This window comes from Mirounga angustirostris, unplaced genomic scaffold, assembly GCF_029215605.1.
Source record: "Mirounga angustirostris isolate CCGP_5_RB_7025 unplaced genomic scaffold, mMirAng1.0.hap1 SCAF_3, whole genome shotgun sequence".
Classification (NCBI taxonomy): Eukaryota; Metazoa; Chordata; class Mammalia; order Carnivora; family Phocidae; genus Mirounga; species Mirounga angustirostris.
The window spans coordinates 51,439,109-51,466,609 of NW_026991711.1; the positions used below are offsets into that span (position 1 = coordinate 51,439,109).

The 27,501-nt window shown below is 40.4% G+C and overlaps 1 protein-coding gene across 10 annotated transcripts in view; it reads right to left on the bottom strand.

Annotated features, from left to right (window-relative positions):
- Positions 1-4,566: 4,566 nt before the first annotated feature.
- Positions 4,567-27,501, bottom strand: part of MTRF1 (mitochondrial translation release factor 1) — a 73,204-nt gene continuing 50,269 nt past the window's right edge. For 5 of the 10 annotated variants that reach the window (XM_054506345.2, XM_054506342.2, XM_064586043.1 and 2 more), the window contains 3 exons: positions 17,884-18,020; positions 14,092-14,190; positions 4,567-8,739 (listed from right to left, as the gene is read on the bottom strand). In XM_054506345.2, coding sequence (XP_054362320.1) covers positions 8,626-8,739; positions 14,092-14,190; positions 17,884-18,020 — 350 coding nt within the window. In that variant the 3' untranslated portion in view covers positions 4,567-8,625. The remainder of the gene's footprint in view (positions 8,740-14,091; positions 14,191-17,883; positions 18,021-27,501) is intronic. The other 5 variants (XR_010409989.1, XM_064586045.1, XM_064586047.1 and 2 more) reach the window with 3 other exon arrangements.

Below are 27,501 nucleotides of genomic sequence, written 5' to 3' on the forward strand. Positions count from 1 at the left end.
GATATGTGCCAGTGTGAGGTTTAAAAACTTTTATGTTGATCTAAAGAAGCAAGATATGCAAGAGTACACAGTGTATGTGAAGTTCCAGAATAGTGAAAATAAGTTATGGTGACTATAAATCATATAAGAAAAAGTCGTATTAGAGGCTGCCACTGTTGGGGGAAGGGGTTTGGGCAGATTGCTGGATCAACTGGAAAGGAATGCAAGGGAAGTTTCAGGGGTGAGGCAAATGTCCTCTTCTTGCTTGGGCTGGTGGTTACACGGGCGAATGCAATTGACAAACTCAACTGTCTCTTAAGGTCTGTGCATTTAATTTACTATAAATTATACCTTCTCTTAGGAGCCACTTCATAATTGCTGGCACTAAAAGTTGCAGATTCTTTGCCAGGATATTGTGAAGATCATTCAGTCATTAAGAATCTCTTCTTCTAGAGTGTATCGATCAACACTGCTCCAGTTCAGTCAATGTGGCACTCCATATAAATGGGACAAAGGTGACTCAGGGCAATCTTTGAGGAATTCACACACTGGGGTCTTTCAAATTTGTAGAGTAGCTGAGTGCCCAACATTACATTCCAATTTTTAAAATTCCTGCCACAACTTCATTAATAATTAGCATAGTCCTTATTTTCTGTTTCCTCAAGATTTCTTAAAATTTGCATAATCCTTTACAATGGAATCCATATTCTTCTTGACAGGAAGATAGAACTGTTTTTGCCTGGTAATTATGCCTCAGTCATTAACAATCCATGGTTTTATTTTTTTAATTAAAAAAAATTATTAAAGATTTTTATTTATTTGAGTGAGTGAGAGCGAGAGAGATCACAGAGGGAGAGGGAGAAGCAGACTCGCTGTTGAGCGGGGAGCCCGATGCGGGGCTCAATCCCAGGACCCTGAGATCATGACCTGAGCTGAAGGCAGACACTTAACCTACCAAGCCACCAGGCACCCCAACAATCCATGATTTTAGTTCTTCAGAAATCTTTAACTTCAACTCTGTTCATGTTTCCAGCAGCAGGATCTACTCTGGCCCTTTTCTTCTTCTGAGGCTGAGGCTCACTCGTACTGCTCCCATTTCCATTTCTGGGTGACTTCAACGTTCTTCTTACAGATCAGACATCCTCTTTCCTGGGGCAACCCCTCTCATCTTCCCCTCTGAATGTTGCTCCTTATTGACATTTATGTGTGTGTTTGTGTGTGTGTGTGTGTCTGACTTCTTGAAGTTCTGTTTCTGCACGTGGTTTCCATGCATCTGAGTACTCGCTTTCTGGAACCCCTTCATCCCAACCACTGTAATGAATATAGTATTTCACTTGTTTGTTCCTCGTGGCAATTTTTACACACTTTGTTTCATAAAGGAGCCCACACAAGCACAGCACTCACTCACCTCCCCAGACTTTAGGCTTCATGCAATTTATAAGTCTCCACTGCCACCTCCTCCCACCCCGCGAAAGTACAGCCCCTTTCCCTCTACAACCTCTAATTCAGGCCTGTTGTGCGCTCAGGGGCTGCTAGTTTGTCATCCTGTGCCCCATCTGTATTGTTTTTCACTCTCATTTCTATTTCTATTTTTTTAAAAAGATTTTTATTTATTTATTAGACAGAGAAAGACACAGTGAGAGAGGGAACACAAGCAGGGGGCGTGGAAGAGGGAGAAGCAGCTTCCGGCTGAGCAGGGAGCCTGATGCGGGGCTCGATCCCAGGACCCTGGGACCATGACCTGAGCTGAAGGCAGATGCTTAATGACTGAGCCACCCGGGCGCCCCTCACTCTCATTTTTAAATAGAGTCTACAAACTGTTCACTCTTTTATTTATATACCCAAAATAACTTGCACTGCCCTGAGTCACTGGCTACTCTAAGAGCTTTTGATGGGTCCACTCTTGTTCAAGTGGAGAGGGCCTAGTGAGTGCGCAGCCTTGGACATGACTTGTGTTCCACATTATTTGGTAGCAACTAACTTGTTTCAAATCTGTTTTAAACTGAAACAATTTTAAACTTTTTTAAAAATTTGAAGTATAGTACACGTACAGAAAAGGGAGCAAATAAAAATTGTAAATGCAATAAATTAAAAAAATTTTTTCTATTAACATATAATGTATTATTTGTTTCAGAGGTACAGGTCTGTGATTCAACAGTCTTACACAATTCACAGTGCTCACCATAGCACATACCCTCCCCAGTGTCTATCACCCAGCCACCCCATCCCTCCCACCCCCCCACCACTCCAGCAACCCTCAGTTTGTTTCCTGAGATTAAGTCTCTCTCTCTCTCTCTCTTTTTTTAAGATTTTATTCATTTATTTGACAGAGAGACATAGCGAGAGCAGGAACACAAGCAGGGGGAGTGGGAGAGGGAGAATCAGGCTTCCTGCCGAGCAGGGAGCCCGATGTGGGGCCCGATCCCAGGACCCTGGGATCATGACCTGAGCTGAAGGCAGACGCCTTATGACTGAGCCACCCAGGCACCCCAAGATTAAGAGTTTCTTATGGTTTGTTTCCCTCTCTGGTTTCATCTTGTTTCATTTTTCCCTCCCTTTCCCTATGATCCTCTGTCTTGTTTCTCAAATTCCTCATATCACTGAGATCATATGATACTTGTCTTTCTCTGATCGTCTTATTTTGCTTAGCATAATACCCTCTAGTTCCATCCACATCATTGCAAATGGGAAGATTTCATTTTTTTGGATGGCTGCATAATATTCCATTGTATATATATACCACATCTTCTTTATCCATTGATCTGTTGATGGACATCTAGGCTCTTTCCATAGTTTGGCTATTGTGGACATTGCTGCTATAAACATTGGGGTGCAGGTACCCCTTCGGATCACTACATTTGTACCTTTGGGGTAAATACCCAGTAGTGCAATGCAATGAATTTTTTTTTTTTAAAGATTTTATTTATTTATTTGACAGAGAAAGACACAGCGAGAGAGGGAACACAAATGGGGAGTGGGAGAGGGAGAAGCAGACTCCCTGCCGAGCAGGGAGCCCGACGCGGGACTCGATCCCGGGACTCCAGGATCATGACCTGAGCCGAAGGCAGTTGCTTAACCAACTGAGCCACCCAGGCGCCCCTGCAATGAATTTTTTAAAAAGATTTTATTTATTTGAGCTGAGCAGGGAGCCCAGAGTGGGGCTTGATTCCAGGACCCCAGGATCATGACATGAGCTGAAGGCAAACGCCCAACTGACTGAGCCACCCAGGCACCCCATAAATGCAATGAATTATCACAAAATGAATACACCTGTGTAACACCACTCAGGTTAAGAAATAAGACATTACCAGCATCCCAGAAGCACTCCCCTCCCCATCCTCCTAATCACTATTGACCCCTAACACAAGAGTAAGATGCTTTTTTTAAAATATTATTTTATTATTTATGTTAGTCATCATACATTACATCAATTTTTGATGTAGTGTTCCATGATTCATTGGTTGCATATAACACCCAGTGCTCCATGCAATACGTGCCCTCCTTAATACCCATCACTGGGCTAACCCATCCCCCTGCCCCCTCCCCTCTAAAACCCTCAGTTTCTCAGAGTCCATAGGCTCTCATGGTTCATCTCCCCCTCCGATTTTCCCCCCTTCATTTTTCCCTTCCTATCTTCTTCTTCTTCTTTTTTTTTAAACATATAATGTATTATTTGTTTCAGAGGTACAGGTCTGTGATTCATCAGTCTTACACAATTCACAGTGCTCACCATAGCACATACCCTCCCCAATGTCCGTCACCCAGCCACCCCATCCCTCCCACCCCTACCATTCCAGCAACCCTCAGTTTGTTTCCTGAGATTAAGAATTCCTCACATCAGTGAGATCATATGATACGTGTCTTTCTCTGATTGACTTATTTCGCTTAGCATAATACTCTCTAGTTCCATCCACGTCGTTGCAAATGGCAAGATTTCTGGGGTTTTTTGATGGCTGCATAATATTCCATTGTATATATATATATATACCACATCTTCTTTATCCATTCATCTGTTGATGGACATCTTGGCTCTTTCCATAGTTTGCCTATTGTGGACATTGCTGCTATAAACATTGGGGTGCAGTACCCCTTCAGATCACTACATTTGTATCTTTGGGGTATCTGGTAATGCAATTGCTGGGTCATATGGTAGCTCTATTTTCAACTTTTTGAGGAACCTCCATACTGTTTCCAGAGTGGCTGCACCAGCTTGCATTCCCACCAGCAGTATAGGAGGGTTCCCCTTTCTCCACATCCTCACCAACATCTGTTGTTTCCTGACTTGTTAATTTTAGCCATCCTGACTGGTATGAGGTGGTATCTCATTGAGGTTTTGATTTGGATTTCCCTGATGCCAAGTGATGTTGAGCACTTTTTCATGTGTCTGTTGGGCATTTGGATGTCTTCTTTGGAAAAATGTCTGTTCATGTCTTCTGCCCATTTCTTGATTGGATTATTTGTTCTTTGGGTGTTGAGTTTGCAGAGTAAGATGCTTTTAAAGATAGTTTCTTTTAGTTTTTTGACTGTAGTAGTTTGTTGATCTTAGATTCCTTGACTAAATTTTATTTTATTTTTTTTAAAGGTAGGTTTTTTTTTTTTTAAGATTTTATTTATTTATTTGAGAGAGAGAGAATGAGAGACAGAGAGAGCATGAGGGGGAGAGGGTCAGAGGGAGAAGCAGACTCCCTGCTGAGCAAGGAGCCCGATGCGGGACTCGATCCCGGGACTCCAGGATCATGACCTGAGCCGAAGGCAGTTGCTTAACCAACTGAGCCACCCAGGCGCCCCCTTGACAAAATTTTAAAGTCAATTAAAAATATCTCGTTTATTTTCTAAATAAAGTTTATTATTCTTTGGTATTCTAAAGGTGCTGTGCATATGAGGCAATAAACTTTGGCTTTTCAAATTTTTTACAAAAACCCTGATTTATCATTGGCTTATAGGTTGATTCCTAACATTTTTTTCTTTTTTTATTTATTTGACAGAGAGAAATATAGCGAGAGAGGGAACACAAGCAGGGGGAGTGGGAGAGGGAGAAGCAGGCTCCCCGCCAAGCAGGGAGCCTGATGCAGGGCTCGATCCCAGGACCCTGGGATCATGACGCTTAATGACTGAGCCACCCAGGCGCCCCGATTCCTAACATTTTTCTACTAACAGTTAAAAGATGTCAACTTTATCTTCGTAGTTTGGGAGATAAATTTGTCTATCTGAATGAAGTAGGATGACAAGTTTAACTGAAACTCATTATACAAAAATATGTATAACAACTGAAAGTACTCATTGAATAATAGGTATCCTATATCTTTGCCACTCCAAGTGCTGTTTGTGAGTCAGAAGTATCCACCTTCATCTGGGAGCTTGTGGAAATGAAATGAATTGTGGAAATGCAGAACAGGCCCCAGAACTTCTGAATTAAAATCTGCATTATGGCGAGATCCCCAAGTGATTTGTACTTATACAGAGGTTTGAGAAAAAACACCACCCAAGATTTTTATAGGTTCATAGTTCCAACTTTTGTTTTGATTTTTTTTCCCTCCAAATAAAGTGTGTGTTTTAAGGGAAAGCCAGAGCTGGAAAACGAGGGAAGGGCAAAGACCTTGGTGGTGGTAGGAAGCTCTGGACTTCCTTCCAGGAAGGCAGAGCCTCTCTTTGGCTGAAGAAGCACTTTTCCTTTTGTTCTCGTTCCCTCTTAGAGCCTGCCCTTCCTTGCCATGTATAGAATGTTAATACTGACCATCAAATGAATGAATAGAACACATCAATGCCCCTTTCTCTTGCTTTCCCTCTTACAATTTTTCACTTTCTTAAATTAATGAATTTTTTGCAGACATCATATTTTGAGGTTTATGTATTGATTTTTTTCTGAAAAAAAAATTTGAAATGACATGTGATCTCACATTTGACATCATATAGCAAATTAGACTATCTTCATTTTGCCTTGATTCATGCAGTATTTTAATTTACATTTCCTTGGATAAATGTTTCTTTTAAAAAATGTTTTTATTTTTTTTTTAAGTAATCTCTATGCCCAATGTGGGGCCCAAACTCATGACCCCTAGATCAAGAGTCTCATGTTCTTCTGACTGTGCCAGCCAGTCGCCCCAGGATGTTTCTGTTATGTAAACTACCCGACAATAAAAATCAGTTTCTAATGCTTACCCTGAAACTCCCTATTTAATTGAATGTTATTTCAAATTAAATCAGATTCTCCAGAAACATCAATTATTTTAGAGGGCAATGTTTACCCCTGGGGGAATAATGATATTGATCCAAATAGGATTAAATTATCTCTCAACTTAAGAGAAAGTGAGAGGAAAAACAAAGGAAAGCTTTCTTTAAAGAATGCCAGCTATTAATGTAGAAAGAACAAGAACATCACCATTTTTTAACCCCAGTGGAACAGGGCAAAGCAGGAATCATTAACTGATGTTAAATCAATGAGATGAAAGGCCACTGGGTATATTCATTACATACAATTTGGTATAACAAATTACCCCCAAATTTGCAGCAAAAACCATTAATTTACTCAATTTCTTAGAGTCAGGTATCCTAGAGCAGCTTAGTGGTGTGCCTCTGGCTCAACGTCAAGTGGAAAAAAGGCTGGGGGATTAATCCAAACACTAAAGACATACAACCAAATACAGTGTATGAATCTTGGTTGGACCCTGGATTGCATAAAACTAACAAACAAAAACAGCTAAAAAAGACATTTTAGGGATAACTGAAGAAATTTTAATATGTGATAGATATTAGATCATATTATATAATTATTATTATACAATTAAGTGTAATAATGGAGTTTTGATTTGTAGGAGAATGTCCTTATTTTTAGGACATGCTGAGATATTTTGGTGTGGAGTTACAACGTCTGCAACTGACTTAAATGGTCCAATAACCACCACACATATGTTTATATGTACGGAGAGAGCAAAAGACAACTGTAGCAAAATGGTAATATATACTGTTCATTAGCACTATTTCTTTCCTTTTTTTTTTTTTTTGGTTTGGCTCTATTTCCTTTTTTTTTCTTTTCAAATTTTTATTTAAATTCTAGTTAGTTAACATACAGTGAGATATTGGTTTCAGGAGTGGAATTCAGTGATTTATCACTTACAGTGCTTATCATAACAAATGCCCTCCTTAATGCCCATCACCCATTTAACCCATCCCTCACCCACCTCCCCTCCCTCCATCAACCCTCAGAATGTTCTCTATTGAGTCTCTTATGGTTTGTTTCCCTCTCTCTTCCCACCCCCATATGTTCATCTGTTTTGTTTCTTAAATTTCACACGAGTGAGATCATATGGTATTTGTCTTTCTCTGATTGATTTATTTCGCTTAGCATAATACTCTATCTCCATCCACATCTTTGCAAATGGCAGGATTTCATTTTTTTGATGGCTGAGTAATATTCCATTGTATATATTACCACATCTTCTTTCTCTATTCTTTGATCTCTTTCCATAGTTTTGCTATTGTTGATAATGTTGCTATAAACACTGGGGTGCATGTACCCTTTTGAATCTTTATTTTTGTATCCTTTGGGTAAATACCTAGTAGTTCACTGCACTATTTCTTAAAAATTATTTTAAAAACTTTTTCTATGTGCTTGAAGATTTTCAAAATAAAAAACTGGGGAAAAATAATTTCACCTCTATTTTCACCTCCTAATTCCATTGGTCTTAAAACTTTTTTTTTAATCTTTTTTTTTTTAAGATTTTATTTATTTATTTGAGAAAGAGAGAATGAGAGACAGAGAGCACGAGAGGGAAGAGGGCAGAGGGAGAAGCAGACCCCCTGCTGAGCAGGGAGCCCGATGTGGGACTCGATCCCGGGACTCCAGGATCATGACCTGAGCCGAAGGCAGTCGCTTAACCAACTGAGCCACCCAGGCACCCTTAAAACTCTATTTTAGGTAGTCTTTCCTGGGCACATAATTTCCTTCTGAGGAATGTCTAAAATAATAACCCCTTTCTTTTTTACTCAAGAAACTTCCTGAGAACAAGTACATCATGTCACTTGGTATTACAGCTCGTGGTTTCTATTTTGGCTCTGTCATTCAACTGGAAGCTCTGTAAGGTAAGGACTGGGTTCTATGTACATCACTGCACAAAACCAGGCGTAGAGAATTACTCATGTTACACCTCATCTGTTGATGCTCATGTTAGGCCAAAGAAAAATGAGAAATAAAAGCCAAGCAGACAGTTCACTTTAAATACTGGTTTGTAGTTTATACTGTATAGAATTTGTTCCACTCTCAAAGAGCTCTACAATCTGTATCCTGGAGATGCTCAGTTATTGACTCCTATTCTTCACAATTTTTATTTATTTTTTATTTAAAAGTAGCAGTTTAAAACCTAATTTTAACATGATTAACAATACTTTTTCTTGAAACAGGGGTTTACAGAGTTTATAAACTTGTATCACATAGTCAATTCTCAATACTTTATTTCTCTTCAACAACACATGCTTGTTTTCTGCTTGAAGAGTTGGATTTACTTTATAAGCTCTTAGGTCAAGAAATGTGACTTATTCATTAAAAAATATATTTGTACATACCGTGTAATTTTAGCTATACTTTATGAACAGCTTGCTTCTTGAGATAGGTCCCTTTCATTTATATAATAATAAATAATAAATCTGCATTTATTTTGCTGATTTAAGGTTTTCATCCAAAAATTCAGTAATGGCTTCTTCATCTGCTGAATGAAGCAGTCTCTGAATTAGCTGATCCAGACACTTCTCCCCACATAAAAATTCCTGGTAAAAGAGTTATTATTATTATTATTATTATTATTATTATTATTATTATTATTATTATTATTATTTAAAAGATTTTATTTATTTATTTGACAGAGAGAGACACAGCGAGAGAGGGAACACAAGCAGGGGGAGTGGGAGAGGGAGAAGCAGGCTTCCCGCCGAGCAGGGAGCCCGATGCGGGGCTTGATCCCAGGACTCTGGGACCACGACCTGAGCCGAAGGCAGACGCCCAACGACTGAGCCACCCAGGCGCCCCGGTAAAAGAGTTATTATAAAAACCTGATTACTAGGGGCGCCTGGGTGGCTCAGTCGTTAAGCGTCTGCCTTCAGCTCAGGTCGTGATCCCAGGGTCCTGGGATCGAGCCCCGCATCGGGCTCCCTGCTCAGCGGGAAGCCTGCTTCTCCCTCTCGTGCTCCCCCTGCTTGTGTTCCTTCTCTCGCTGTGTCTCTCTCTGTCAAATAAATAAAATCTTTAAAAAAAAAAAAAAAAAAAAAAAAAAACCTGATTACTAGAAATAAAGGAGAAACAAAGCAAAGAATTAAATGTGTATTTACTTTGCTTCCTTAGAGTCACTATTTAATAGCAACAGTGGATTACTAAGGTGGTTCTCTAATATAATGAACAATCTGCTTACTTGGGAGGATCCCCGGTTATATTGGCTTCTTATAAAAAGTGAATCCGGAAGAGTAAATGGAATTCTACTCTCTTTTAATTGTTTACATTAGCATTTTGTTTAAAAATCAAGCTTCTGGGTGTTGGATCTTTCCAACAACTCTGGAGACAACAACACAAAGGAGATCTGAATCTCTCTTTAAATTCCTTTGCTTGATGTTCCTGACAACAGGGTTCTAGGATCTCAAACCATCTTTGGGAGGATATGTTTGCTGAATCCCTTCTTTTGTTCCCGAGAAGAGATAAGGGTTTTTTACTCTTGTCCTGAAAATTCCACCCTTGTCATTCATAACACATTATTTCCCCAGGGTAAAAAAGACTAAAATGCCTCAATCAACATCCCAGGCAGTTTGCTGCCACTTGAACCCGCACACCTACCACTCCCTGCCAATCTCTGCTCCCTGCCAATCTCTGCTCCCTGCCAATCTCTGCTCGCCAAATCCTCTGGACATCCCCAGGGCCATTCCCGCGCTCGCACTTCTCATGCCAACCTTCAAATTTTGATTTTATTTCATCCGAAAGGGGCTTATACTAGTTCTGGTTCTTCTTAAATTGGAAATATGGCGGTTTTAAAATCTAGAAGGTCTGGGTGACCAAAAAAAAAAAAAAAAAAAAGATTTATGCCAAAATATTTAGGGGATAAGCGTTTTGAGGTCCACAACTTGCTTTCAAATGGCTCATCAACACCACAGGCGGTAGAAGAGGAAGAGAAGGCAAATGTTAACAACTGCTGCATCTAGGTAGAGGGTGTATACTGCACCAGTCTCAATATATACTTGAAAATTTCCAAATAAAAAGTTCAGAAAAATAAATGCTCTTATGGTTACCCCAAAATAAGTCCTTTGGGTTAAAAGTGTTGTTAGACTTCCCTGTAGTCTTCCCTACAGTTCTTCTCTGTAAGTCACTAAAATAACTTTTAGTACCTGTGTTTTTTTCCTGTGTTACAGAAGTTCTGTGTAACAGAGTTGGGCACAGTGAATTAGCACAGTCTCGTATTTTAGAAATGTTCAAAATCTAGACACTGGCCTAATGGAAATATTTCTGTGTCAACATCTGGAACACAGAACATTTAAAGTTTTGATGTCGGCATGTTTAAGATTTTATTTACCTTAGAGAGAGAGAAAGAGAGCAGGGAGGAGGGGCAGAGTGAGAGGGAGAAAGAGTCTCGAGCAGACTCTGTGCTGGGCTCGATCCCAGGACCCTAAGATCATGACCCAAGCCGAAACCAAGAGCTGGGAGCCCAACCGACTGCGCCACCAGGTGCCCCGGTGTGAACTAAACTTGTGTTTGGTCTTTCTTGAATGATCTTAAAGTTGACTTTTATTTTTTTTTAAGATTCATTTATTTGACAGAGAGAGAGAACAAGCAGGGGGAGCAGGAGAGGGAGAAGCAGATTCCCCGCTGAGCAAGAAGCCTGACTGGGGGCTGGATCCCAGGACCCCAAGACCATGGAGGCAGAGGCTTAACCGACTGAGCCACCCAGGTGCCCCCTTTAAGTTGAATTTTAGGTTAAGTATATATATTCATCTTTTAAGTTAAACTGTAGCAGAAAAGATGCCTTAGTATCTTTGTATTCCACAAAACACCAGCATATATTAAAACCAATCAAAATTTAAAAGTAAAGCAAAAGCCCTATGATGAAGTTTTGAAATTAAAATTTATACCATTTTGAGCATAATATGGGGAATTGCTTATAAAATCAGCAGGCCCAGAGCTCAAATTATCATGGTATTGCCAAGGTGATTTCATCATTTGGAAATTATGTTAAAAGGATTATCACTCTTAACTGATAATCACATCACATTTAGAGTTTGATTGGATTAATCAGAGTGCTAGAGACACAAAGACCAAAGTTGAAGGATTTGAGATTCCTAATCTTCGGAAACTCATAATCTAGTGACAGAGCTAGGCACCACTATCAGTGCAAGAAATTTAAAAAGAAGCAAGTGAGGGCTGGAAGGTTAATTTTAAGAAGAAGGTAGTATCAGGGAAGAGTCTAGGAAGGAAGAACAAGTTTGCATTAGATCTTAAAAACAGAACAGTGTTTTCTCCAAATAGAGACAAGCAGAGCATTTCAGTCAAAAGAATGAGGGTGAAGAAAGGCACAGAAACAAAGTATAAAGGGCAAGAGGAAATTTCCAGTGCGAGAGGAATACAAGGCAGGAGATAGGCTGATGTTAAGGAATTTGCACAAGGACTTTAAGAAGCAGAATAAAAACATAAAACAGTATATTACAGGGTAGTCTGTGCATATGATCTAGATGAATAAAAGTAAAAATACAATTACCTACAGGAGAACTCATACTAAGAATACGAGGTGATCTCATAGAACCCAAGGATAGGAATGGAAAGGCTACTGCCACTGCCCTGGGAGTGAAGCTGGCCACAGGAACAGATGAATGTGGGGATTAGTATCATCAAGATTCTTTCCATCTAGTTCTATTTTTGCTCCTTTCAATATCAGCTTCATCTCTTACTGAACATTGCCTTCCCTTCATGGTTTGGAAATGTGGCTTCTAACCTCTTATACATTTTACATATTTCAGTTTTATCTGAGAGAATGGCCCTCTTTGTCTCCAGTTTAAAAATGCTAGGAAGGAACTCATTGGTGGGGGCTTGTTCTGATTTCTTCCCCAAACAAACCAATTATTGTCTTGGGTCAGGACCATGATCCTGTAAGAGCAGAGCAGCTTCATCAAGAACTATGTAAATGGAGTAGGGAGAGGGCAGCCTCTAAGATAAAGGCGCAAAGCTGAGCTTAGCTGAGCTGGGTCCTGCAGACATCCACTTTCTTCCCTCTCCACTCCTTCCATTCTGTCCTGTGGCCATTGTCCCCGGGGTTAAGGCCCATATCGCTCTCCCTGCCTCATCTACAACTATTCTCTTCCTAAGTTACTCACTCCTACTAGTCTCTTTATTGTCCCTCATACAGATTTTAATGTTTTACTACATTTTTTTCATGACATTTCCAAACTTTATCCTTTCACTAATATGGGATGCTTTTTTTTCTTTCCAATGGGCTGGTTAGTCATTATGAGAGCACACAAGTATAATTCCCTAATTATTTCTGAATCTGGCATGTTAGTTTAGTTAGTAATAACATGTTAGCATTCAGGTCAAAGCCAGATATTTTATAACTATAAAAGCCACTTAACCTCCCTCTGTTTCAACACTGAATACTAACTCGGGACCTAAGGGCTATTCTAAAAAATATTACCGGTCATAAGAATGCAGCCGTCTCAAGGAAAACCATCACCACTACCAGAAAAACAACTGAAAGAATATGGTGTAATCAGAACAATATGGCCAAACATGTTTGGTTATTACTGTGTGTTTCCTGAGGAAAGGGAAGTTAGCAAATATTTTCTCCTTTTTGACAAGGCTATTATGTTCCTATTCGAGACAGTATTAAATTGCTAGGAAGACAGCGGAAGTGGCATAAGATACAAAGAAATTTCTAAATATTTTAAAAACACAGACATTTCCCTTGTAAAATTAGGACTTTAATTTTGAGTATAGACTGGGACAGAATCAAGTGAAAGAAGCCCTAGGTATCACATGACATCAAGGAAAAAAATCAAAACCATCTACCTCTTGTCTTTTGTATATAATCCTTTATGAGAACCAGTTCATTTTCCCCTTCAGGGGAAACAAAAGGGGGAATTTTCTTGTGCTTCATCATTAATGTATTAATGCCAATGGTCTGGCCAAATGGGATTTAGTTAGGTTAATGTTCAAACCATGCTGACAGGGTCTTTACCCAACAGCATAATTATAACTCCTAAATCTCATGAATAATTCATCGTGGTAGGCAGAACTCTAGGACGCCCCCTGGTGTGCACACCTTGCAGAATTCCCTCCCTTATGGGGAGGCAGAAGCTGTGAATATGATGGAATATCACTCCAGTGATATTAATCAGTTGATGTTGAGTCATTCAAAAGGAATATTACCGGGGTGGGCCTGACCTAAACAGGTGAGCCTTAAAAAGGCTTGAGCCATTCCTGCAAGAAATTCAAAGTGGGAGAGGGTATATGGAGGGGCCACTTAGCAAGCAACTTGTGGGTGGTCTTTAGGACCCGAGGGAAGAGAACCCAGCTCTGCTGTGCCCAGATTTCTAACCTACTGTAACCATAAGATAATAAATATTATTTTAAGCCAAGAGGTTTCTGGTAATTTGTTACAAAGCAATAGGAATCTGATACATTGTATATATGTATATTGAATATACCTTAATACACTGTGATTGCACAGCAAGAATTTGGACTTCAAAGAGAACTGTTTCCAACTGGCACTAAGACCCCATTTCTTTTTTTTTTTTTAAGATTTTATTTATTTATTTGAGAGAGAGAGAGACAGCAAGAGAGGGAACACAAGCAGGGGGAGTGGGAGAGGGAGAAGCAGGCTTCCCGCAGAGCAGGGAGCCGGATGTGGGGCTCGATCCCAGGACCCTGGGATCATGACCTGAGCCGAAGGCAGACGCTTAACGACTGAGCCACCCAGGCGCCCCTAAGACCCCATTTCTTACCAACAAACTAATATGAATGTTTGCCTATTTGGGGATACTACCTTAAACAGGCTTAATGATTTTAAATTACTTGGTAATGTTTTAGATTTCTAAAATTTGAGTACACTTTCTTTGAAAAGCAAAGGTACATAAAGCATATTGTTATATTACCTTAATATCACGAACTTCATATGCTATCCTGTGGTCAGTGACTCTATCCTGGGTGAAATTATATGTCCGAATTCTCTCTGACTGGGCTCTTGTTCCCACCTGTGCCATAACAAAAAGGTAATTCATATTTTAACTTTATAATTACCTTTATTACAATGGAAAACATACTTATAAATGACTTTCTATTTTAACAGTTTCAGTTTTTTGAAAAGATTTTATTTATTTATTAGAGAGAGTGAGAGAGCATGAGAGGGAGGAAGGGCAGAGGGAGAGGGAGAAGCAGGCTCTCGCTGAGCAGGGAGCCCAATGCAGGACTCGATCCCAGGACCCTGGGAACATGACCTGAGCCGAAGGCATATGCATAACTGACTGAGCCACCCAGACGTCCCTCACTTTCACTTTTTAAGGCTAAAAAGACGTTTCTGTAACTTATTTTCTTAGCCCCTCAGGCAAATGATATGAAACTGAATTAAATATGGCTGACCATCAGGAGAATTTTTTAAAATTAAAGATTTTAAAGTCTAATCTCGGATATACCAAAGCAGGGATCATGGATTTTTAGAACATTCCTCATGCCATCCATTCTGCAACCAACCAGGTATGGAAACTACTATCCCAAAGCACCATATTACTGCCCAGGCTCCCACCCAAATCAATTATGTCAGACTCCTGGGGGCTGGGGCCTGAGGCATATACAAAGCTCTTCAGGAGATAAATGGAGCCAAGGTTGAGAACCTGGCATAATGCCTGCCTTATAAAAGCTACTATATGTATTAGTTGAAGCAAAAACTTCAACTAATTTTTTTTCAACTGCAACTAATAGTTTTTTTCAACTAAAAAAACTAAGCTTAGAAATACCTACTAAGGGGTCAAAAGGAATGAGATCTTGCCATTTGCAACGACGTGGATGGAACTAGAGGGTATTATGTTGAGTGAAATAAGTCAAAAAGAGAAAGACATGTATCATATGATCTCACTGATATGAGGAATTCTTAATCGCAGGAAACAAACTGAGTGTTGTTGGAGTGGGGGGTGGGGTGGGAGGGATGGGGGGACTGGGTGATAGACACTGGGGAGGGTATGTGCTCTGGTAAGCGCTGTGAATTGTGCAAGACTGTTGAATCTCAGATCTGTACCTCTGAAACAAATAATGCAATATATGTTAAGAAAAAAAAAAAGAAGAAGAAGAAGAAGGTAGCGGGAGGGGAAGAATGAAGCGGGGGAAATCGGAGGGGTAGATGAACCATGAGAGACAATGGACTCTGAAAAACAAACAGGGTTCTAGAGGGGAGGGGGGTGGGAGGATGGGTTAGCCTGGTGGTGGGTATTGAGGAGGGCACATTCTGCATGGAGCACTGGGTGTTGTGCACAAACAATGAATCATGGAACACTTCATCTAAAACTAATGTTGTAATGTATGGGGATTAACATAAGAATAAAAAAAAAAAAAAAAGAAATACCTACTAAGGGGCGCCTGGGTGGCTCAGTCTTTAAGCGTCTGCCTTCGGCTCAGGTCATGATCCCAGGGTCCTGGGATCGAGCCCTGCATCGGGCTCCCTGCTCCGCGGGAGGCCTGCTTCTCCCTCTTCTATTCCCCCTGCTTGTGTTCCCTCTCTCCCTATCTCTCTGTCAAATAAATAAATAAAATCTTTTTTTTTTTTTAAGATTTTATTTATTTGCGAGAGAGACAATGAGAGACAGAGAGCATGAGAGGGAGGAGGGTCAGAGGGAGAAGCAGACTCCCTGCCAAGCAGGGAGCCCGATGCGGGACTCGATCCCGGGACTCCAGGATCATGACCTGAGCGGAAGGCAGTCGCTTAACCAACTGAGCCACCCAGGCGCCCCAATAAATAAAATCTTAAAAAAAAAAAAAAAAAAGAAATACCTACTAAAAAGTTTCACACAGATGAACAAGTTAATTGGGAGGCATGGAGGTCTTTTCTGGCTCTTGAAACCAGAAATTTCTGAAGAGGACACACACACATAGACACACACACACACAATTTGCATGAGGCCAATCTTGAATTACTTACTTTAAAAATTACTATGTGAAACATTTGGTACTAAAATGCCAAACAGCAAGTAAATCCCAATGTCTTTTTTTTTTTTTTAAGATTTTTATTTATTTATGTATTTGAGAGAGAGAGCACAAAGGGAGAGGGAGAAGCCGACTCCCTGCCGAGCAAGGAGCCCGACGTGGGGCTTGATCCCAGGAGCCTGAGATCATGACCTGAGCCGAAGGCAGACGCTACACGACTGAGCCACCCAGGCGCCCCCAATCCCAATGTCTTTTATTAATTCAAATGTCACTGAGTTCTTAGTGTTTATGTTATCACTTATGTGCCAAGAAGCAATGGTTTGTTAATGAGCATTCCTATCTGTAAATGTATAGATTGATGCTAGACAACAATCTAGGATTACCACAGAGGATTAATATTCCATTAATCCTGTCACTTTTACTACTTGGAAGTTAGAATGTGGGTAAGGAGAGCTAGAAGGGCAAAAGTGTGAGAAGATCAGGACATCTAGGCAAAAAGAATAATTAATGGTTAAGTTTATATAATTCATTATCCTAAAAGGCCACAAAGTTTTCCAAATTTAGTGTAGCATACCCATCTGCAAACAACACAAAAGCACAGTTATTCCACTTTCTCTTCCAACCTCTCTCAAAGACCAACTTTACATTTCTTAGGATTTAAAATCCTATAATTTGTTTACTTAAAACAATAACATTTATTCATTTTGCTTAGCATTTATCTACATATTTGAATAAATAATACTAGACATTTATATAGTACAAAATTCGGAAAGTACAAAAGGTATATATAGTGGAAATAAATCTCTCTTTTACCCCCTGCCCCCACATCCCATCAGTAACAATCATCATTACCAGTTTTTTGCGGTGCCATTTACTTTTCACCCCAGAGTTTTAATAAAAAAGCATAGGTTTTTAAATAAAAAATCTGCAAATCCCTTAATTTCCAGGTAATTATTTTATTTTAACCTAATCTCCTCTCAAAACAGTCATGATACAAACACTGGAGGGAAACAACTGGGAAATAATTCTGAGTTTATGCATAGCTCATGTATTCATTTGCAAGCTGGCATGTCTAAATTTAGCCATAATCAGTTAGTCCATGTGCATGAAATTATTGCTTATTTACAAATAAACCTGTTTCCCCCCTATGCTATAAGATATTCCCATTTGATCAAGAACAAATGCTACATTTTCTACATAAAATGATGACTTTGGGGCGCCTGGGTGGCTCAGATGGTTAAGCGTCTGCCTTCGGCTCAGGTCATGATCCCAGAGTCCTGGGACTGAGTCCCGCATCGGGCTCCCTGCTCTGTGGGGAGTCTGCTTCTCCCTCTGCCTCTCTCTCTCTCTCATGAATAAATAAATAAAATCTTAAAAAAAAAAAAAGATGACTTTGTGCAAAGGTATTATTATTATTATTATTATTATTTTTTAAAGATTTTATTTATTTATTTGAGACAGAGAGAATGAGAGAGAGCACATGAGAGGAGGGAGGGTCAGAGGGAGAAGCAGACTCCCCGCCGAGCAGGGAGCCCGATGCGGGACTCGATCCCGGGACTCCAGGATCATGACCTGAGCCGAAGGCAGTCGCTTAACCAACTGAGCCACCCAGGCGCCCTATTATTTTTTATTTTAAGCAATCTTACACCCAACATGGGACTCAAACTCATGACCCCGAGATCAAGAATCACATGCTCTTCTGACTGAACCAGCCAGGGCCCCGCAGAAGTATTATTATGCTATATAAATCTTACCTGCAGTTTTCTAGTACTTTGTTGCTGACACCTGTCTTTCTCAATCATCTGCTGGTAGAGTCTAGCTCTCAACACACGCAAAGCTATTTCTTTATTTTTAATCTGTGATCGTTCTTGTTGGCATTCTACCACAAGCCCTGAAAAATAACAAGGATCAAAGGTAAACTGTAGCCTCCAGAAGCCAAATTAAGATAGAACTGAGATCTCAACGATATATCACAAAACTGGAAAAAAAAGATAGATCTCAGCAACATTTGAAAGGGGGAAAGGAGGGCGCCTGGGTGGCTCAGTTGGTTAAGCGACTGCCTTCGGCTCAGGTCATGGTCCCGGAGTCCTGGGATCGAGTCCCACATTGGGCTCCCGGCTCGGCAGGGAGCCTGCCTCTCCCTCTGACCCTCTCCCCTCTCGTGCTGTTTCTCTATCTCTCTCTCTCTCAAATAAATAAATAAATAAAATCTTAAGAAAAAAAAAGAAAGGGGGAAAGGATAATCAGGAAAAGATCACAAAGGATTAAACACAATTCAGACTTAGCATACTTTAGAAACTATACCTGAATCATGCTAATAAAAGCAGTAGATGGCTATTTCGATTCTGAGATCTGAAGGAGATATTTCAGATGAGAAGACTGGAAGCAGTAGCATCTGCAGATGGTTACACATACTTTCACACCCACAGCTCTGCCTCTCCCTCCCAGCTCAGAGTCCCACCGCACGCAGTGCTGCTCCATTCTCCGTTTTAGTCAAGGAGCACTCAGCTTTCTGCCCTTAAGCCACAAATTCGCACAGAGCTGATGTTTTAAAAATGACTTGATACAACCCTAGTGTCCATCAACAGATGAATGGATAGGGCCGCCTGGGGGGCTCAGTCGGTGAAGCGGCTGCCTTCGGCTCAGGCATGATCCCGGGGGCATCGGGCTCCCTGCTCAGCGGGGAGTCTGCCTCGCTTTCTCTCACTCTCTCTCTAGTAAATAAATAAAATCTAAAAAAAAAAAATAGATGAATGGATAAAGAAGATACGGGGAGTGTGTATGTGTATAGATATATATTTATAAATGTATATATTTAGGAGTTAAGATGGAGGAGTAGGGGGACCCTAAGCTTGCCTCATCCCTTGAACACAGCTTGATAAATATCAAATCATTTTGAACACCCAAGAAATTGATCTGAGGACTGAGAGCACAAACTGCATATCTACAGGTAGAAAAAACCATCTCATGGAAGGTAGGAGCTGTGGAGAGTTGATTTGGGGGAGAGAAAAGCTGGGGGTGCTGCGGAAGGGAGGGAGCCCTGATCATGGGGAGAGAAGTGGGGGGGGAGAGAGAGAGAAAAGCAGCAGGCAGGGGATTGCACAAAAACAAAACCTATTCCCCAAAACCAGTGACTGGGAAAAGGAGAGGGGCTGACTACTGCTAGTTTTTATAAGCAGCGAAGCCCGAAGTCTGAAGTTTTAGAAGCTCTTGCCATCGATGGGGTTGTGCCTGGCGGGCTTAGTGCTGCTCTGGTGGGAAAGGAGGGTGGAGACCTGGAAGTGGGAGGCGTGGTCTGAGGATCCCCTGGTCCCCTTTTTGGAGTGCATCTGGGAGCGGTGGCATGGCCTTTCTGGTGACAGAAGAACTAGTGGCGCCGAGGTGCGTCCCTGTTCCCTATGTAGGAACAGAGACACCAGCTGAGGGCAACAAACCTGGGTGCTGGCTTTTAGCTGCGCTTTACCATAAACCGCCGTGTGGTTGTGCGACTGCTTTTCTGGGACAAACCAGAACCAGCTAGCGTGGCGAGACCTTCCCCAAGAGGATCAGCGTGGGTCTGTGCCATGTGGATCCCTAAAATTTGGAGTTCTGAAACAGCCATGTGCCTGAGATAAAACACAGGAGTATTGTGCTGTCTAGTACGCAGACAGCTCAGATACAAACAGGGTGATGGCAGGGATCTGACGGAAGCCGGGGACACAAGAGGGGTGATGGTTTGCTCATCTGAAGAGTGCTGGTGCGAACTCCCTGCTCCAGGAGAGCGAGCAGGGCAAGGCCATTTTCTCCCTCGCCCACCAGCACTGACGGACTTCAGAGAGCAACACAGTGCCACCCAGTGGAGGCTGAAGCCACTTACACCAAGCTCACCAAGCTCACCAAGCTCACCAAGCTCTGGCCCCACCAAACCCTGGAGGTACATTTCCACTAGGGCAAATGGGCCTGCAGCACAGCAGGCCCCACCCTAAACCAGCACAGATCCTTTACAGGCACCAAGTCTACAGATCACAAAGTGCTGCAAAACTTCAGCTCTAGAGGAAATAGGATCTACCTTTTTTTTTTTTTTTTTAATTTTATTTATTTGACAGAGAGAGCACAAGCAGGGGGAGAGGGTGAGGGAGAGCAAGAAGCAGGCTCCCCGCTGAGCAGGGAGCCCGACGTGGGGCCCGATCCCAGGACGCCGGGATCATGACCTGAGCCAAAGGCAGATGCTTAACTGACTGAGCCACCCAGGTGCCCCTGGATCTAGCTGCTTATAACAAGCAGGCCAAAACACAGCTAGTTAAAACTTGCCACACACTGGACAAGGTCCAAACACCCCTCACTGCAGGCAAGGAGAAACTGCAGAGGACTGACCTGAGGGAAGGAGCAGACAAAACACAACAGCAGAGTGCACACTCTGAAACACCTCCTGAATCTCTAGGCCCAAGACAGTATAGGACCTCTTTTTTTTGCGTGGGGGGGGGCGGGGGAACACCTCTTCTCAATATAGCCATTACTCTCAGGAGCAGGAATATAACAGGCTTTCCTAACAATCACAAAAAAACAGTGACCTAGACAAAATGACAAGACAGAAGAATTCACCCCAAAAGAAAGAATAGGAAGAAGTTATAGCCGGGATTTAATCAAAAGAGATAGAAGATGCCTGAATGAGAATTTAAAACAACAATTATAAGGATACCAGCAGGGCTTGAGAAAATCATAGAAGATACCAGAGAATCCCTTACTGCAGAGAGAAAAGAACTGAAAAACTAGTCAGGCCAAAGTAAAAAATGCTATAATCAAGATGCAAAATTGACTGGATGTGATGATAACAAGGATGGATAAGCACAGGATATAGATGTAGATGATAAAATTATGGAAAATAATGAAGCTGAAAAGAAGAGGGAAAGAAAAGTATTGGATCATGAATGTAGACTTAGGGAAATCAGTGACTCTTCAAAGCGTAACATTCATATCATAGGAGTCCCAGAGAAGAAGAAAGAGAAAAAGGGGCAGGTTTATTTGAGCAAATTATAGCTGAAAACTTCCCTAATGTGGGGAAGGAAACAGACATCAAAATCCAAGAAGCACAGAAAATTCCTATTGAATTCAACAAAAGCTGGCTATCACCAAGACATATCACAGTCAAATTCACAAAATACACAGACAAGGAAAGAATCCTGAAAGCAGCAAGGGAAAAATGTCCTTAACCTATAAGGGAAGACATTTCAGGGTCCTAGCAGATCTATCCACAGAAACCTGGCAGGCCGGAAAGGACTCGCATGATATATTCAACATGCTGAATGGGAAAAATATGCAGCCAAGAATACTTTATCCAGCAAGGCTGCCATTCAGAATAGAAGGAGAGATAAAGAGTTTCCAAGACAAGCAAAAACTAAAGGAGTTTGTGACCACTAAACCAGCCCTGCACGAAACATTAAAGGGGATTCTTTGAGTGGGGGAAAAAAAAGACCAAAAGCAACAAAGACTAGAAAGGAAGACAGAACATCACCAGAAACACCAACTTTACAGCTAACACAATGGGCACTAAATTCATATGCATCAATAATCTGAATGTAAATGGACTAAATGCTCCAATCAAAAGACACAGGGTATTAGAATGGATAAAAAAATAAGACCCATCTATATGCTGCCTATAAGAGACTCATTTAATTAATTAATTTATATATTTTTTAAAGATTTTATTTTATTTCAGAAAGAGAGAGCAAGTGTGAGAGAGACCACAAGCAGGGAGGAGGGGCAGAGAGAGAGGGAGAAGCAGACTCCCCGCTGAGCAGGGAGCCCAATGTGGGACTCATCCCAGGACCCTGGGATAATGACCTGAGCTGAAGACAGATGCTTAACCAACTAAGCCACCCAGGCACCCTTTTTAAAAAAAAATTATTTTATTTACTTATTTGAGAGAAAGAACGAGAGAGAGAAGAAACTCATTTTAGACCTAAAGACACCTGTAGATTGAAAATGAGGGGATGGAGAACCATCTACTATCATGCTAACGGACATCAAAAGAAAGCCAGAGTACAAACTAAAGTTTAAACCAAAGACTGTAACAAGAGCTGAAGGAGGGCACTATATCAATAAAGGGGTCTATCCAACAAGAAAATCTAACAATTGTAAATATTTATGCTCCCAACTTGCAAGTACCCAAATATAAATCAGTGAACAACAAACATAAAGAAACTCACTGACAATAATACAATAATAGTACTTTAACACCCCACTCACAGCAATGGACATAGGCAGAAGATCAACAAGGAAACAAGGGCTTTGAATGACACACTGGACCAGATGGACTTAACAGATATATTCAGAACATTCCATCCTAAAGCAGCAGAATACACATTCTTTTTGAGTGCACATGGAACATTCTCCAGGATAGATCACATACTGGGTCACAAATCAGTCCTCAACAAGTACAAAGAGACTGAGACATACCATGCATAGTTTCTGACCACAATGCTATGAAACTTGAAGCCAACCACAAGAAAAAATTTGGACAGACCACAAATACATGTAGGTTAAAGAACATCTTACATGAATGGGTTAACTAGGAAATTAAAGAAGACGTTAAAAAAAAAATACATGGAAGCAAATGAACATGAAAACATGAACATGACAGTCCAAAAACCTTTGGGATGCAGCAAAGGTGGTCCTAAGAAGGAAGTATATTGCAATACAGGCCTATCTCAAGAAGCAAGAAAAGTCTCAAATACACAACCTAACATTACACCTAAAGGAGCTACAAAAGGAACAGCAAATAAAGCCTAAAGCTAGCAGAAGAAGGGAAATAATAAAACTTAGAGCAGAAATAATCGATACTGAAGCAAACAAACAAAGAACAGTACAACAGATCAACGAAGCCAAGAGCTGATTCTTTGTTTTTGTTTTTTTTTTTAAAGATTATTTATTTATTTATTTGACAGAGAGAGAGAGACACAGTGAGAGAGGGAACACAAGCAGGGGGAGTGGGAGAGGGAGAAGGAGGCTTCCTGTGGAGCAGGGAGCCCGATGCAGGGCTCGATCCCAGGACCCTGGGACCATGACCTGAGCTGAAGGCAGATGCTTAACGGCTGAGCCACCCAGGCTCCCTAAGAACTGGTTCTTCGAAAGAATTAATAAAATTGATAAGCCCCCACCCAGACTTATCAAAAAGAAAGGAGAAAGGACCCAAATAAATAAAATCATGAATGAAAGAGGAGAGATCACAAGCAACACCACAGAAATATAACCAATTACAAGAGAATATTATGAAAAATGATATGCCAATGAACTGGGCAATCTGGAAGAAATGGAAAAATTCCTAGAAACATACAAACTACCAAAACTGAAACAAGAAGCAGAAAATTTGAACAAACCTATAACCAGTAAAAAACTGAATCAGTAATCAAAAATCTCCCAACAAGGGGCACCTGGGTGGCTTAGTCAGTTAAGCATCTGCCTTCAGCTCAGGTTGCGATCCTGGGGTCCTGGGATCGAGCCCCACGTTGGGCTCCTTGCTCGGCAGGGAGCCTGCTTCTCCCTCTCCTTCTGCCCGTCTTCCCGCTCATGCTCTCTCTCTCTCTCTCAAATAAATAAATAAAAATCTTAAAAAAAAAAAAAAAATCTCCCAACAAACAAGAGTCCAGGGCCAGATGGCTTCCCAGGGGAATCCTACCAGGCATTTAAAGAAGAATTAATACCTGTTCTTCTGAAAGTGTTCCAAAAAATAGAAATGGAAGGAAAACTTCCAAACTCATTCTATGAGGCCAGCATCAACTTGATCCCAAACCAGACAAAGACCCCACTAAAAAGGACAATTACAGGTCAATATCCCTGATGAACATGGATGCAAAAATTCTCTACAAGATACTAGCAAATTGATTCCAATAGTACATCAAAAGGATTATTCTCCACAACCAAGTGGGATTTATTCCTGGGCTGCAGGGGTAGTTCAATCTCCGCAAATCAATTAGGGTGATAAACCACATTAATAAAAGAAAGGACAAGAACCATACGATCCTCTCAATAGATGCAGAAAAAAAGCATTTGACAAAATACAGCATCCATTCTTGATAAAAACCCTCAACAAAGTAGGTATAGAGGGAACATACCTCAACATCCTAAAAGCCATATATGAAAGACCCACAGCTAGTATCATCTTTGATGGGGAAAAACTGAGAGGTTTTCATCTATGGTCAGGAATAAGACAGGGATGTCCACTCTCACCATTAGCCTCAGCTCTGATCTTGATGAAGTCCCAATAGTTTATATATGAACTATTTAGCCTCAGCAGTCAGACAACAAAAAGAAATAAAAGGTATCCAAACAGCAAGGAAGAAGTTAAACTTCCACTATTTGCAGACGATGTTATACTCTTATGTAGAAAACCTGAAAGACTCTACCAAAAAATTGCTAGAACTGATACAGGAAAATTCAACAAAGTCACAGGATATAAAATCAATAATGCACAGAAATCTGTTTCATTTCTATACACCAGTAATGAAGCAGGAGAAAAAGAAATCAAGGAAGATTTCAAAAGAAATCAATCAAAAGAAATAAAAAATAAATTTACAAGTGCACCAAAAACCGTAAGATACCTAGGAATAAACCTAACCAAAGAGGTAAAAGATGTGTACTCTGAAAACTATAGAACACTTATGAAAGAAATTGAAAAGGACACAAAGAAATGGAAAAACATTCCATGCTCATGGATTGGAAGAACAAAAATTGTTAAAATGTCTGTATTACCCAAAGCAATCTACACATTCAATGCAATCCCAATCAAAATAACACCAACATTTTTTTACAGAGCTAGAACAATCCTAAAATTTGTATGGAACCAGAAAAGACCCCAAATAGCCAGAGCAATCCTGAAAAAGAAAAGCAAAGCTGGAGGCATCACGATTCCAGACTTCAAGCTATATTACAAAGCTGTCATGAAGACAGTTAAGATACTGGCACAAAAACAGACACATAGATCAATGGAACAGAGCAGGAAACCCAGAAATGGATCCACAACTATATGGTTAACTAATTTTCAACAAAGCAGTAAAGAATATCCAATGGAAAAAAGAGACTCTTCAACAAATGGTGTTGTGAAAACTGGACAGCCACATACAGAAGAATGAAACTGGATCCCTTTCTTACACCATACAGAAAAATAAGCTCAAAATGGATGAAAGACCTAAATGTGAGACAGAAAACCATCAAAATCCTAGAGAAGAACACAGGCAGCATCCTCTTTGACCTCGGTCATAGCAACTTCTTACTAGACACATCTCCAAAGGCAAGGGAAACAAAAGCATATATGAACTATTGGAACTTCATCAAGATAAAAAGCTTCTGTACAGCAAAGGAAATAGTCAACAGAACTAAAAGGCAGTCTATGGAATGGGAGAGGGTATTTGCAAATAATGTACCTGATAAAAGGTTAGTACCCAAAATCTATAAAGAACTTATCAAACTCAACACCCAAAAACCAAATAATCCAGTTAAGAAATGGGCAGAAGACACGAATAGGTATTTTTCCAAAGAAGACATCCAAATGGCCAAGAGATACATGAGAAGATGCTCAAAATCACTCATCATCAGGGAAATACAAATAAAAACCATTAGATAACATCTTACACCTGTAAGAATGGCTAAAATTAAGAAGAGGAAACAACAAATGTTGGCAAGGATGCGGAGAAAGGGGAACCCTCTGACACTGTTGGTTGGAATGCAAGCTGGTGCAGCCACTCTGGAAAACAGTATGGAAGTTCCTCAAAAAAGTTAAAAATAGAACTACCCTATGACCCAGCAATTGTACTACTAGGTATTTACCCAAAGAATACAAAAATACAGAGTGGAAGGGGTACATGCACCTCAATGTCTACAGCAGCAGTGTCCACAATAGGCAAACTATGGAAAGAGCTCAGATGTCCATCGACAGATGAATGGATAAAGAAGATGTGGTGTATATATATATATATATATATATATATGTATAACGGAATATTATTATTCAGCCATCAAAAAGAATGAAATCTTGCCATTTGCAACAATGAGGATGGAGCTAAGCAAAATAAGTCAACCAGAGAAAGACAAATACCAGATGATTTCACTCTTGTGTTGAATTTAAGAAACAAAAGAGATGAACATATGGGAAGGGAAAAAAAAAAGAGAGGGATGCAAAGCATAAGAGACTCTTAATGATAGAGAACAAACTAAGGTTGATGGAGGGAGGTGGGTGGGGGATGGGCTAAATGGGTGATGGGCATTAAGGAGGGCACTTGTGATGAGCACTGGGTGTTATATGTAAGTGATGAATTACTAAATTGTACTCCTGAAACCAATATTACACTATATCTTAACTAGAATGTAAATAAAAACTTGAAAAAGAAAAAAATATATTTATATATATAATATATCCATACTGGCATATTACTCAGCAGTAAAAAAAGAATTAAAAAAAGAATGAAATCTTGCCATTTGCAATAACATGGAATATAGAGGGCATAATGGTAAGTGAAATGTCAGCTAGAGAAAGACAAATACCAATGATTTCATTCATATGTGGAATTTAAGAAACAAAACAAACACACAAAGAAGTATGGAGATGAAAAAACAGACTCTTGGGCCGCCTGGGTGGCTCAGTCGTTAAGCGTCTGCCTTTGGCTCAGGTCATGATCCCAGGGTCCTGGGATCGAGCCCCACATCAGGCTCCCTGCTCGGCGGGAAGCCTGCTTCTCCCTCTACCACTCCCCCTGCTTGTGTTCCCTCTCTCGATGTGTCTCTCTCTGTCAAAAAAATAAATAAAATCTTTAAAAAAAAACCCCAAAACCCCAGACTCTTAAATATATAGAACGAAATGGTGGTTACCAGAGGGGAGGTAGGTGATGGGGATTAAGAGTACAGTTATTGTGATAATAAGAGGTGCCTCCTTCCTTTTGATTTTCTTAGTAACATTTTCTTTTCTCTAGCTTAATTTATTATAAGAATGTAGTATATAGGGACGCCTGGGTGGCTCAGTCAGTTAAGCATCAGCCTTCGGCTCAGGTTATGATGCCAGAGTCCTGGGATTGAGTCCTGCATTGGGCTCCTTGCTCAGCGGGGAGCCTGCTCCCTCTGCCTGCCTCTCTCTCTCTCAAAAAATAAATAAAATTTAAAAAAACTTAAAAAAAAGAATGCAGTATATAATACATGCAACACAAAATCTGTGTTAATCACTGTTTATGATATTGGTAAGGCTTCTTTCTGGTCAACGGTAGGCTATTAGTAGTTAAGTTTTGAGGTAATCAAAAGTTATTATGTGTATTTTTGACTGCAAGGGGTTGGAGGGTTTAGCACCCCTAATTTCCACGTTGTTCAAGGGTCAATATATAGATGTTGTATATATTGTTGTTGTGTATAGA